At 43.9% G+C, this 14,294-nt stretch overlaps 1 protein-coding gene across 1 annotated transcript in view; it reads left to right on the top strand.

Moving 5' to 3' along the window:
- Positions 1-14,294, top strand: part of Nup133 (nucleoporin 133) — a 66,731-nt gene that overhangs the window by 46,747 nt on the left and 5,690 nt on the right. The window contains exons 20-23 of the mRNA XM_008845775.2: positions 1,376-1,534; positions 3,527-3,662; positions 6,879-6,997; positions 9,132-9,212. Coding sequence (XP_008843997.1) covers positions 1,376-1,534; positions 3,527-3,662; positions 6,879-6,997; positions 9,132-9,212 — 495 coding nt within the window. The remainder of the gene's footprint in view (positions 1-1,375; positions 1,535-3,526; positions 3,663-6,878; positions 6,998-9,131; positions 9,213-14,294) is intronic.

Genomic DNA, 14,294 nt, shown 5'->3' with positions numbered 1-14,294 from the left:
CCCAGCTGTCCTGGAACTCACTATGTAGACCAGGCTGGCCTTGAACTCATAGAGATCCACCTGCCTCTGCCTCCTCCCAAGTGCTGGGACTAAAGGCATGTGCTACCACGCCCGGTTACCTATGTACTTTTTTAATTGAATTTTAGATGTATTTGAAAAAAAAAAAAAAAGAGTCTGGAAAGGGGCCCTCTTTTTGTCCTGGGAGAGGGCACTCTTTTACACAGTGTAGCCAGGAGGCAGATGGCTCTTCCAGTCCTAGGAGCAGACATGGCCAAGCTTAGACTCTGGTCTTCTCGTGTTCATTTCACTTCCAGCCTCAGGTCTTTGGGGGACCTGTCTGTCATTATCACCAATTCCCTGCTTTACTGCAGAGCTCCTAAACCAGGAGATGGGAAGACCATTTAGTTCTACTTTACATTGCACCCTCTCTAGCACCCCAACATTCAGTGCACCCTCCCCAGTATACCAATTCTCAGTGTACCTTCCCTGTTACTCCAACACTTAGCACATATCCTGTGGCGACAGTCACATCAGCTGGATATTTGGGCCTCTCTGGATTTCAGTTTGCCATACTAGCTCACATGGTCATCTACAGAACTCCACTGGCCTGTTGTTCTTTCTGGGATGTCACCTCTTGGTACTGTTGATGAAATCCTATGTGATGACATGTTATCTGAAAAGGGAACCCCACTGGCCACAAGTGGCTGTTGACAGCTTGAGGTGTGGCCAGTGTGCCTGAGGAAAACAGGTTTTAATGTAACTAAGTTTCAATAGCTACATTTGGTGATTGGTGCCCATGATGGCTGGTGCAAGCCAGTCTTCCATTGTCAGCACTGGTACCAGGATTCTTGAGCAGGATCCTTGCTGAGCTGGCCAGAAGGTTTGTCAAGAGAGAAGCTGGCTGAATTCAGGAGTAGGACGGCATAGTCAATGTGGGATGTATACTAACAGTATGAACACGTATGTTCTAACAATATAGGAAATTACTCTCTGAAAATTTCTATTTGGGAGCCCACAAGGTGGCTCAGTAGATAAAGTTGCTTACCACCAAGCCTGATGACCTGCGTTCAGTCCCTAGAGTCCACATGGTAGAAGGAGAGATCCAACTCCTCTAAGTTGTCCTCTAACCTCTGTATGTTTGCCATGACACATGCATCTCTCTCTCTCTCTCTCTCTCTCTCTCTCTCACACACACACACACACACACACACACACACACACACACTTACACACTCTCACACACTCTAAATAAATGCAAAATAAAAAGAATCTATTTGGGGAGATCTTTGGAAGGGGCTTAGTATTTGATTATCAGAAATTATTTTTTAAAGATGTTTTACTAAATATCAATGGATTCTTGCTCTTTTCTTTGCAGAATTTTTCAGACTTTCTCTTCCGTTGGTACCTGGAGAAAGGAAAGCGGGGCAAATTACTATCTCAGCCCATTTCTCATCATGGACAGTTGGCAGATTTTTTGCAAGCCCATGAGCATCTCAGCTGGTTGCATGAAATTAATAGCCAAGAATTAGAAAAGGTAAGAGGGATATAGTCATAAGAAGCAGCCGGTATGCATCTTGAGTATTTTCATTTAATCTGGGTTTTAGTAAACTACTGTTTACAACCATACATCTGATAAAAGGTGTGTATAAAGAAGTCAACTGAATAGCAAAAAAATAATAATAACCTGAATAAAAAAATACTAAATGCCCAAACAGACAATTCTTAGATGATTATTTGAAAAATGTTCAGCGTCACTAATTAGAAAAATGCAAATTCAAACCACCATGAGAGCTCACCTTCCACCTGCCAGAATAGCTTTTATCAAAAAGATAAAGGGTAACAAATAGGATATGGGTTAGGATCCCTTTGCCCTGTTGATAGTAGTGTCAGTGCAGCCTTTGTGGAAAACTGTGGAGGGGCCCTCAGAAGACTGGAACTGGAACTGCCATTGGCATGTCCTCCCACACTTGAATGCAGCACTCATTTAGCAGAGCTAAGACATTGGCCTCAGTGACATTGCATGCATGTGGTGTCAGTGAGCCTTCAGTGTGACAGAGGCACCTAGAAAGAAGACTGCCTTTTGCATCTGGATGAACTTGGGGACCCAATGCCTCACTAATCTATGGAATCTAAACAGTTCTCATAACAGTAAAAGGGAGTTTCAGGGGCTGGGGTGGGTTAACAGAAGTGGTGGTTGAAGAATAGAATCCAGTTTAGCCAGAAGGTGGAGGAGGCTCTGTCGCCTGTAGTGAGTAATAACAGACTGAAGATTCCATACATGTTTAAGAGTAATTTCAGATAGCAGTTCTTTTTTTGTCTTTTTGAGACAGGGTCTCCCTGTAGCCCCAGCTGACCTGGAAGTTGCTGTAGACCAAGCTGGCCTTGAACTCACAGATCCACCTGCCTCTGCCTCCCGAGCGCTGGGACCAAAGGCATGCACCACCATGGCCCAGCTTTTTTTTTTTCTTTTTTTTTGAAACAGGGTCTCACTGTGCTGCTCTGGTTGTCCTGGAACTATTTTTGTAGACCAGGCTGTCCTCAAACTCAAAGATCACCTACCTCTGCCTCCCGAGTGCTAGAATTAAAGGTGTGTACCACCATACCTGGTCTTAAATTTTTTTTTACATTATTGTGTGTCTGCACACACACAATAGCACACATAGAGATCAAAGGACACCTTGAAAGAGTCAGTTATTTCCTTCTACCATGTGAGTTTTGGTCATCAAACTCAGACATCAGGCTTGGCAGCAATTGCTTTTATCTGCTGTGCCATCTAACTGGCTCTCAAATATAAGTTCTTATGGTATAGATATGTTGATTAGCTTTATTTTCTTATTCCATGGTGTATGTACATGCCACAACCTTCATTTTGTACTTCATGGAAATACATATAGTTAAGATTTAGCTGGGCATAGTGGCACATGCCTTTAATCCCAACACTCAAGAGGTAGAAGCAGATGGATCTCTGAAATTGAGGCTACCTGGTCTATATAGTGAGTTCCAGGCCAGCCGGGGCTGAGTAATGAAACCCTGCCTTTAAAAAAATTGGCAATTTAGCTGGGTCTGGTGGTGTACACCTTTAATCCGAGCACTCAGGAGGCAGAGGCAGGTGGATCTCTATGAGTTTGAGGCCAGCCTGGTCTCCATAGTGAATCCAGGCCAGCTGGGGCTACAGAGAGACCCTGTCTCAAAAAGGGGGGGAAAAAAAAAAAAAAGGCAACTTAAAATAATTTTTTAAAATTTACAAGACACTATTAATGAATTATTAAGACATTAGTACATATACGTCCTCCGATTCTCACACATTTTTGGAATGGTGTAGTCACTACTTACTACTGATATTCCAACACCTGCACTGTCAGGGTGAGGCTTCACTGTGTGCTGCTCAGTGATTCAGCACCAATCCTAAGGGAGGTTTGCTAGCTACCACTGTGTCTTCTGTGGATACAGCATAGGGGAGAAATGGGTTTGGTATGTTCTGAGCCTTTACTTCAAGGGATTGCTGTGGTTTTCTTGTTTATTGTAGGCTCATGCAACACTTCTCAGTTTGGCAAATATGGAAACTCGTTACTTTGCAAAGAAAAAAACCCTTCTTGGGTTGAGTAAACTGGCTGCATTAGCTTCAGACCTTTCAGAGGACACACTGCAAGAAAAAATTGAAGGTAAGGGAAAATTGGAACACTTGGCCCAAGGCCTGTTACTGATTGTACTCAATATCCATGTTTATTGTTTAGTCATATTTGGAATCATTAATACTATTTGTTGTTGTTATTGTTACTGTTATATTATCTTACTGGTTTTTGAGACATGATCTCATTATCCAAGCTGGCCTCAGCCTCCTGAGTACTGGGGTTACAGGTCACTAGACCCAGCCAGTAATTTGCTGTTTTGTTTTGTTTTTTGTTTTGTTTTGTTTTGTTTTGTTTTGGGATAGTGTCTTCCTGTAGCCCCAGCTGGCCTTTGTAGACGTGGCTGGACTCAATCTCACAGAGCTTCACCTGCCTCTGCCTCCCAAGTGCTGGGATCAAAGGCATGTGCCACCACACCTGGTAGTAATTTGTATTTTAAATAAGAATAAATACAGATGGTTTTCAGCGGACAACTCTGGTTACATACTATAGTGATACATATTTCCAATTGCATAGATGTCCAAACCCTCCACAGGGGCCTGCTGAAGGTGGTATTAGCAAAAGAATTCTGCAGCTTCTTTTAGGTAAAGAATAAAATATGGTTTTATTCTTGAGATGCAAAGAGATGGATAATGTATGAGTACAAGTGAAGCAGAGGAAACTTTATAGCTTGTATTTGAGCTTAGTTTTAATGTGTTTGTCTTGACTCTGTCCACTGAAGGGCCTAGTGAAATCCACATTTAGATTCTGACTCCCAGTTAGTAGAAAGGAACAGGGCTGGTGGTAAAATGGCTGCAGGAAGTCTTCGGTGGGAAAGACGACAGAAGTCAGTGGAGACAGCAGCACAGCACAGCTTCTAACAGCTCTGTGTCAGGATGATGTGAGTGTTGGAAGAAGAGAAGGTCACGTTTCACATGGGTCCACAGTGATGCCCAAAGGGACAAGATCAGTAAAGTGCTTCTTCCCAAAAGTTCTATTGGTAATTAATGTAGAAGGAATAGACGTCACCATTTTGCAACTGCAGTGAATAATTAACTGACCCATCAGTGTGGTGATGATGCATACCTGTAATCCCCACCATGATTAGGCCAGAGGATGGAGAGGGCCAAGCTGACATCCAGGTCAGTCATGGCAACATAGAAAGATTTGATCTTAAAGCTAAACCAGGGCTGGAGAGATGGCTCAGTCAAAAAAGTACTTGCCACACAAGCATGGGGAACTGTTTGGTTCCTAGCACCCACATAAAAAAGCTGGGTGTAGTGGTATGTGCCTGTAGTCATAGTGTTGAATAGGCAGAAATAGGATCCCTGAGGCTTGCTGGCCAACCAGTCTAGCTGAATTTGTGGGTTCTATGTTTGGTTTCAGAACTTGTCTCACAAAATAAGGCCGAGTGTAATTAAAGAAGGTATCCAGTGTTAACCTCTGGCCTCCATGTGTGTGTACACACACAAAAGCTAAACCATTGAGTTGAAAGGAAAGGAAAAGTATATTCTTGTTTTCAGTGTCACTACACAGATCTCTGATACCACACACAGATGTGAGACAAGCCGTGCTTCACACTTCCGTGGCATGGCAGGGCTCAGCCTGCTTCTGTATCTCATCACAAGGGAACAGGACATTGTATACGTCAGTCAGCCTGGCCTCTTCCACATGTTAGTCAAAGCAGATAAACTATTTTAGATCCACATGCAGCCTGAGACCCTAGACTAAATCTTAGGTCACCCCTAAACCAAACAACTGTGATGGTACTGTAGGGATAATTGGAAAGCTTGAACTTGAACTTCAGCCCTCCTAAGTTCTGGGAGTAGACATATTTAATATTAGATAATATTATCATATGCCTGTTAACTTCATAGACCTGATGATGGTATTTGTGTTTGGATGCCCTTACTCTTAGAAGATAGATCCTGAAGTACTTGGAATTTAAATGCCGTGTTTGCAACTTCTCTATGATAGACACTTGGGAGGCAGAGGCAGGAAGATCAGTTCACGACCAGCCTTGGCTACATAGCAAGCTAAGGACCAGCATGGACTATGTGAGAGCCTATCTCAACAAACTAATTGGAAGAGGCGCCACTGCATGGTCAGCCCATTTAAGTTTTATCTTTAAAATATTTTTTTTTAATTAAAACTTTTAAAAAATTTTTATTGTTTTTATTATACGTGTATGCGGGTATTGCCTGCAGGTAGGTAAGTGCACCCGTGTCGTGCAATGCCCACATTGCTCAGAAGAGGCTGTTGCATCCCCTGGGACTGGAGTTATGGACAGTTGTTAGCTGCATTGTGGGTGCTGGGATCCAAACCTGGATCTTCTGTAAGAACAACCAGTGTTCTTAACCGCTGAGCCATCTCTCCAACCCCAAAAATCTTTTTTTTTTTTTTTTTTTTTTTTAACTGTTTGGGAGCACCAGAGCTACCTGTTTTTCTAGAGAAGTATCAATCAGAGAGTAATTTAACCCGGAATTTGGTTGGTTTTGTTTTTCCAGCTGAGTAGTTGACACTCTGATTGTTGTTTTGCCCTCGATTCCTTCTTTCTGTTTTTTTAATGTACTAGTGTGTTTTGGGGTCTCACTGATTCCTTGTGAACTGTCTTCACCATGTGTCTAATCATGGGGATGGAAGTCCTATAAATTTGGTTGTATCAATAATGCCTATGGAAAAATTGTAAATTATAGAAAAAACAAAATAATTGCGTTTAATTGGAGGTCCCACTCCTTAAATAACTACTGCAACTCCAGTTTAGTTTTGCTCTCTGGGAGTTTGTAGAATACTACCAGTGTATGAATGGAAATGATGTACATTCACACCCTTCCCCAGTATCCCAGCACATCTAGGCAGACAATCTGTGATAGGCAGAGACCTGCAATTTCATCCAGTGGGGTGTCTTGTCAGTAAATAGATGGGTACACATCTGCCTAGGCTTTGCTTATCTCGTGATATACCATGGGTTCTGAAGAGACTGTGCTGTACCCTTTATTGAGCTGCCCTGGAGTTGGGCCTGCAACTGGGGCTCAGACTTCCTGAAGCAGCATCAGCAGCTTCCTCCCCAAAGCCACTTTGTGCTGCTGTGGTCATACAGCAGCCTTGGATCAAACTGTAAATATGTTGTTGGTATAATCAGCAGTGAAGAATAAGCAAAGTTAAATACATCCAGAGACCCTGGACAGCAGAGCATTGCTTTAGAGCTGTTGCTTTTTATTTGATTGACAATGGCTGAAGTGAAAGTCTCATAATGTCCTTGATCACCAGTAATGGCAGAGCAGGAGCGCTTTCTGCTGCACCAGGAGACCCTGCCAGAGCAGCTCCTGGTGGAGAAGCAGCTGAGTCTCAGCGCGATGCCTGTGCTGACCGCACCACAGCTCATTGGGGTAAGTGTTCTACATAGGACAACTGCACCCTGCTTCCCCAGTCACAACCAGAAGCTTGTATATTCTAGGCCATGCTTTGGAGCTCCCAACAGACTCCTTTTCTTCCTCCCACCTTCCAGGGAACTTTCCCTTTAAAAAGATAATGGGAGGACTGGAGAGATGGCACTGACTGCTTTTGCGGAGGACCCGGGTTTGAATCCCAGCACCCACATGGCTGATAACAACCATCCCTAACTCCAGTTTCAGGGGATCCAGTGCCCTCTCTGACCTCTGCAGGCATTGCATGACATGGGTGCACTTACATTCAGGCAGGTAAATACATTCATACACATAAAATAAGAATAATTAAAAGGGGAGGGAGGACTTGGGAACAGGAGCAACTAGCAGGAAGCAGCTACCCAGCCTCTGCCTCTCCAGGCAGCCTCCCTGGCTTTCTAGGCACTCATCCAGGGATCTAGCAAGAATCGTGGTTTGCTTTCTCAGTGTAGGAGTGTGTGCTATGAGGTGACTCGCTCCCAGACTGTTACTCTGCAGGCCCTTCTTGCAAAGGGTCAAGGAACTGGATTGCGTACCCTGCAGGCACTATCTTCATCCCTTTCCTGGCAACCAAATAATCCAGGGGCAAGAATGGAGTTGATGCTGCAGCACGTGAGCAACTGGTGCTGTGTGCATGCATCCTTCCCCCTCTTCTTAGGCATTTCACTCTGAGTCTACTCTAACCAAAGCTAAAGGAAAACAAGCAGTCCAGCTTTATTGGCGATAGAGCTTCTGTGGAATTCAGGACAGCCTTTCCTGAGAGATCATTTATTGGAGAGTTCTACACTGTAGGCTTATAACTACGATCATTTTATGTGCTACTGTGCTGTGTGCATGCATCCTTCCCCCTCTTCTTAGGCATTTCACTCTGAGTCTACTCTAACCAAAGCTAAAGGAAAACAAGCAGTCCAGCTTTATTGGCGATAGAGCTTCTGTGGAATTCAGGACAGCCTTTCCTGAGAGATCATTTATTGGAGAGTTCTACACTGTAGGCTTATAACTACGATCATTTTATGTGCTACTCTTGCTCAGATGGTCTTTTTTTTTTTTTTTGTATTTTGTTATTTTTATTTTATGCGTTTGAATGTATTGCCTGCATGTGTGTAAATGCTCCCATGTCATGCAATGCCTGCAGGGGTCAGAAGAGGGCTTTGGATTCTTATAGAACTGGAGTTGTGGACCGTTTTTTAGCCACCATGTGGGTACCAGGAATCAAACCTGGGTCCTCTGCAAGAACAGCCAGTGTTCTTAACCACTGAGCCATCTCAGTGTTAAGCCAGACTGTCTGTCTTAATGCTGCTTTCCAGTTTGAAGGTTGTGGAGGCAAAGGGACTTTGTAGAGTATTGGGCTTAAACCTGTATGGCAATGAAGACTGGCAGGTGGCAGCTGGCTTCTGAAAGGTTTGGGATATTGCTGAAGGATTCTCTGCAGCCTTAAAACGTGAAATTTGGCCTATTACAAATAATTGAGCAAGGGAAGATAGGAAGAGGTCACACTGATAATTTTAACAAAGGAAATGTTTTTCTGATAAGATGGCAGGATTTTGAGGAATGTGTGCAGCCAGCTGTTCTCTAACTCAGCAGGGAAACTGGCTCACACAACGAGTGTTGCCATGCTGGGTCTGGAACCCAGGGCCTCGCATGCTATGTAAGCACTCGCTGAGTTTGACTCCATCCCTGTTTGTCATCTGAGTGAACTGACTCCAGATGCATGCCGTATGCTGGATTCACTTTTACAGCCATTTACAGAAGTGGCATTCCAAAAGCTATGCACTGAGTGGCCTTACGAGCCCAAGGGCAGGAATTTAGGTCAAAGATTATGCATGAAAGCCTGCTGGAATGCTTATACTGTCTTCTCAAATATAAATTCTAAAAGTTTGTGTACCTCATTATACAAATTAATTTCTGGTTTAGAGTACGCATTGCTACAAGACAGTTATGGGATAGACAAAACTATAGCTCCCAAATGTGACATTGTTCTTGGCTACAAAACCAAATACAGGTATGCAAACAAAGATAAACTGACATCTCCACACGTTTGCTTGGCATTGATTCTGTAATTACTTTGGACAATCATCTACCTTATAATTTGCTGCAGCTCTACATATGTGAGGAAAACAGAAGAGCCAATGAGTATGATTTCAAAAAAGCCTTGGACTTGCTGGAATATATTGATGAGGTAAGAAAAATTGCTCAGTCTCAGGGAACTGCATATCTGTCTGTCTGTCTGTCTATCTATATGGGGGAAAAAACTTCTTTTGCTCAGTTATAAAATATGCTCATGAAAAAAAGACAACTTCGGTTAAGTTATTCTGGCTTTTAAAAGACATCAGCCTTTTAGAAGGACACTCTAGTTCTTATTTCTTTATTTATTGTGTGTATAAGTGTTTTGCCTACATGGATGTAAGTGTACCACATGTATGCAGTACCCACAGAGGCCAGAAGAGGGTGAATTATAGACAGTTGTTAGCTGCCATGTGAGAGCTGGGAACCAACCCCATGCCCTCTGCAAGAGCAGCAAGTACTCTTTTAAGTACCATCTCCCCAGCCTGAAACTCAAATTCTTGATAATCCTCCCACATTTCTAGCCGACTTCTGTGCAGAAACTTTTTTTTTTTTTTTTTTTTTTTTTTTTTTTAACATTTATTTGGTGTGTGTTAGGTTTGTGTGGAGATCCAGAGGATAGTGGAGAAGTCAGTTTTTCCTTCCACCACAGGGCTCTAGGGATCAAATTCAGGTTTTTGGGCAGGTGCCTGTACCTGCTAAGTCAAATCAGTGGTTGCAGATTTTTTTTGTTTTTGAAACAGTGTTTCCCTGTAGCCCCTGCTGGCCTAGAACTTACTGTGTAGACCAGGCTGGCCTCAAGTCTCAGACATCCTCCTTCCTCTGCCTCCCAAATACTGGAATTAAAGTCATGAGGCACCAAATCTGGTCCTAGAAATTTATGTTGTTTTGTTTGTGTGTATATGCATGCATGTTCATGTGTTAATGTGCACATGGGTATGGACGCTAGAGGATAATCTTAGGTGTCATTTTCAAGAATACCATCCACTTCCTTTGAGACAGATCTCCTCTTGTCCTGGAGCTAATTAATTAGACTAGACTGGCTGGCCAGCAGCCCCAGGGATCCTGTGTTTCCTGTCTCCCCAGTGCTGGAATTATAGATGTGCAACATACCCCCAACATTTTTACATGGGTTCTGGGGATCAAAATAAGATCTTCATGTTTGTGTGGCAGACACTTTACTGAGGTTCCCCCCTACATGACCACTTTAATAATCCCAGCCTCTCAGCATTTCTGGTGAAGCCAGAGTGATCTGGAACCAGCACATATATGTGTATTTCATTTTTTAAAAAATACTTATTTTATGTGTATGAGTGTATTGTGTGCATGTATGTAAGTGCACTTGTGTTGTGCAGCACCTGTGGAGGTCAGAAGAGGGCATCAGATTCCCAGAACCCAAGTTACGGATGGTTGTTAGCTGCTATGTGGGTGCTGGGATTCTAACCCAGGTCCTCTGCAAGAGCAGTCAGTGAGTACTGTTGACCACTGAGCCTTCCCTCCAGCCCCTGTGCATTTCATTTTTTTTTGAAACTGTAAAATAAATTTATGAGAATTTCATACATGTGTATAAGGTGTTTCGATCAAATCCACGCCCACTCCCTCCCCTCCAACTCCTCCCATATCTCCCCATCACATTTTCCTGACAACTCTGTACTTTTTTTTTTTTTTCTTGCTACTCTTAACATTCCCCCCTTTGAAGAGGCAGCCCTAAAATCTTTCAGAGATTAGGTAAGAGCTCCCAAATACTTTTGACATTTGGGCCTTTGGAATAGAGTATGTTGGTAAGAGGCCCATGAACATTCTGACTTTTAGCCAAGAAACTGGCTACTTTTCTCTGGGGTCTTTTTACCCTAACTCCTGTTCTCATCACACCATCCTCTGAACAGGTCACTCAAATTGCTAATGGGGAATCAGGACACAGACCCCTCTGGCTTCTTCCATGCTGAACAGGGATGCAGAGTGATGCATTTGGGGTACCCCTTCAGTGGGTCTATCTGAAAGACTCTCAGATTGCATTAACTCTTAACTGTAGGGAGAAACGAAAGTCCTTGATTGGTGCCTAGGAGATGTGAAAGAGATGTAAAGGCAAGAGTATGGGGGCGTGGGGATCTCGAGGCGCCAGCTGCTAGTGTGGCGCTGGTCTCCTGCGCGCACCTCGGAAGTGGCGGGTCCCGCGGTGCTATTTCACCCGTGTAATTTCCTCAGGATGTGAGGTTCACTGGCCACTGATCCACACGGGAAGACTATGGAGACAGCGAAAGCTATGATGTCCGTGGGTCAGTAACGAGGGAGTGCACCCCCCGGAGAGATTGGATCGCCGGTAGTAAGACACAAGACTCAAGCTTGGCTCATTCTGTGTTTACAGCTTTATTAAGTATCTCTGCTCCAGCTCCTGCTGATCCAGCTCTCTGGGACCCAATCTCCGGGATCCTATCTCCGGGACCCAATCTCCAACTATTAAGAGAAGACTAGGATATTTTTACAATGGGGGTAGTGGTAAAAGCTTTTAGATACTTTGTGAGGCATTCTATTTACATATGGTAGTGTGTTTCTGCCATGCAGCCAGACTGCTGACTACCCGGAAAAATCACACAGGAAGGCATGGTACCTTTCAGAGCCAAAGGCCATGTTTATGTTAAAGCACTTGTGGCGGGCACTTCAAAAGAAGAGTCAGAAAAGATGCCAGGAAAGCACCCTGCTATGAATGGAGCCCGCAGCACATGATCCCAAGCTACATGAGCTGTCCGGTCGTGAAAGGGCTTCTACTGTGCATAACAGAGGTCCCCAACATCTCCCTCTCTTTGATTTAAATATGAAGAAGTGCCATGCCAGCCCTAAGGGTCAACTCATTTCATCTCGGGAGAATCCAAAGTTTGATTACTGACCATGACCTGTTTCCTGTAATGATTTTTAGCAAATGGCAGTAACTGTCAGCAGAGAAATCTTAAAAACAGTGAGCAAGCATAATGCACATCATTATCAAGGGGTAGGAGCCATGCAAACAAGGAATTGCTAAGCCAAATAGATTACAAAGTTTTGAGAGTGTTAACATTGTTTTCAACAACATTTGATTCAATTACAAAGAAACAGTACTTTTCCCAATATCACATAGTCCCCATGTTCAACAGTTATCAAGTCCAATGTTTTTTTGTTGTGAAGCATAACTCCTGGCGAGAAAGTTCATTTGCTGTTGGAGAGATTCTAGGCTTCAGTCACGGGTGTCATTGCTCGGTCTAGCTTGTCTTGGAGATTTTTCGCCAGGCGCTGGGCTTGTAGCTGCTGTCGCCATAGCAACACCTCCAGCATCCAGTGTAAGTTCAATCTCTACCAGCAGGGGGAAGAAGATCTTTCTCTGCTGGCAGCTGTGTAAGAGAAAAGGGCTTTTTGCACCTGGGACTGGTGCACAGAAGGTGGACAAAGAGATTAACACAGTTTTGGGCTTTTCTTTGCTCTATAGGAAAAGAGGAGCGATGCATGCTGTACTGGGGAGGCTTGCTGCTGAAAATGCAAATTAAATAATTAGCCAGTTGTTTGAATCCACTTAGATGAGAGTCAGTGAAATCTTTTTCTGTTCCTCGGTCGAGAAGGGTGGTAACTGGTACTGCTGTCGGTAGAAATCTATTACTGGATGCACAAAAGAAGGCAGTTAGACATTGGGGTAGGTGGTGAAGGGAAGAAAGTTAGACTTGTTCCAGGACATAGTCGATCTTATTTGGTCCTCTGTCTTTCCTGTAGAATAATATTATGAGTTAGCACAGACTTGGCTGCAGGTGCAAGCTGTTGAGAGACATGAAAGTTAGCTGTGGGGTACCTAGAGAATGCACCTGAGTAGAATTCTGCTATTACTCCAACATGTCAGCGATTGTCCTATGGATCTGATTTTTCCTTGAAAAATAAAATCTCTAGAACATGGTATTAGGGAGAGTGGGGGCTGGCTGAAGCATTGGTGTTAAGCAGGGTAAAAACAGCCATGAGGATGACAGAGAAGGAAGCTCTAGGGGGGCTTTGGGTGTCGTCTCCGCCTTTTTTTTTTCTTTGGTTGATCCTGTGGGAAAACACAAGCAAATCCTCTCCCTGTGGTCAGCAATGGATCTGGTCCTTTTCAGAGTCCATCAAAGGCATCCCTCCACAATTAAGGCATTTTGAGTTGGATTGGGTTGCAACTACAAGGGCTTGGGCAAGGGAGGAGGCCTGGTATGTGGCAGTCCCAATATCATGGGTGGCCACAATCCATCTGTCATAATGTTCATTTTTTAGTCCCTGGCATGCTTGTCTGTGCTCAGGGGTCATCCCTTCCCAGATAAGGCTGTTTAAAAGCATTGCTTTGGCTGCAGGATCTGTTATTTTTCTATCTAATCTGGCTTGCACCCTTAGTATAAAGTCTGGGAGAGCCTCAGCTGGCTTTTGTTTTAAAAAAATTAATGAAGAAGTCTCTCCAGGCCCAGCGGACAAGGGGGTTAGGCGGTCCCAGACCTGTAGTGCACATAAGCGGACCTGCTCAAAACAGCCAGCCGGAATCACAGCCTGCTGGATTCCTGTGGAAAAGTTGCCCTGGCCAAAAAGCTGGTCATAGTTCCAATCTATGAATCCAGGTGGTGGATCCTGTCCCTGCTGTGGTCTTAGTTGTTGACTATGTGTGTCATTTCTTTTAACCTGCATCAGGCATTCATCTCTAAATAAAGCCTCCCATTGTACAAATAATGGACTGGGGAGGGTAGATCTACAGATATCTCTCCAGTCCTGGGGGGTTATGAGGTTAGTATTAAATGTTTGTAGGTAAGTAGATTAGTATTAAATGTTTGTAGTATAGATTTTGTCCATGGAGCACGAATTCCATCCTCACAGACAGCCTGGTGTCTTTAAGTTCCGCTGCTGGGAGCGGGTACCAGGCTAGTGGGCGTTGCCTTGTTATTTGTAAGTTAACAGGAAAAGCCTCTACCGGTGGGATTTGGGGGTCCTGAGACCACTGAGGCTGGCAACTTCCACTATCTCTAAGATTACACAGTTGCTCTGTAGCAGTAGGGCATGGCTGGAACGGCACCACAGGCGTTTATCTGAGGATCTTTGGGAGCTTTTGAAGTCTGGGCGTTAATATCTGGGCTTGTTAAATCAGCAAGAGGGGGGTAAGAGTTAATTTTGTTGATGGGTAAGTTTTGTCTGACTTGGTCAAATTTTGTTTTGGGGGCTGTTGAATCTG

This window comes from Nannospalax galili, unplaced genomic scaffold (assembly GCF_000622305.1).
Source record: "Nannospalax galili isolate Female #2095 unplaced genomic scaffold, S.galili_v1.0 scaffold702, whole genome shotgun sequence".
Lineage (NCBI taxonomy): Eukaryota > Metazoa > Chordata > Mammalia > Rodentia > Spalacidae > Nannospalax > Nannospalax galili.
This window is presented reverse-complemented; position numbering and strand designations above follow the sequence as displayed.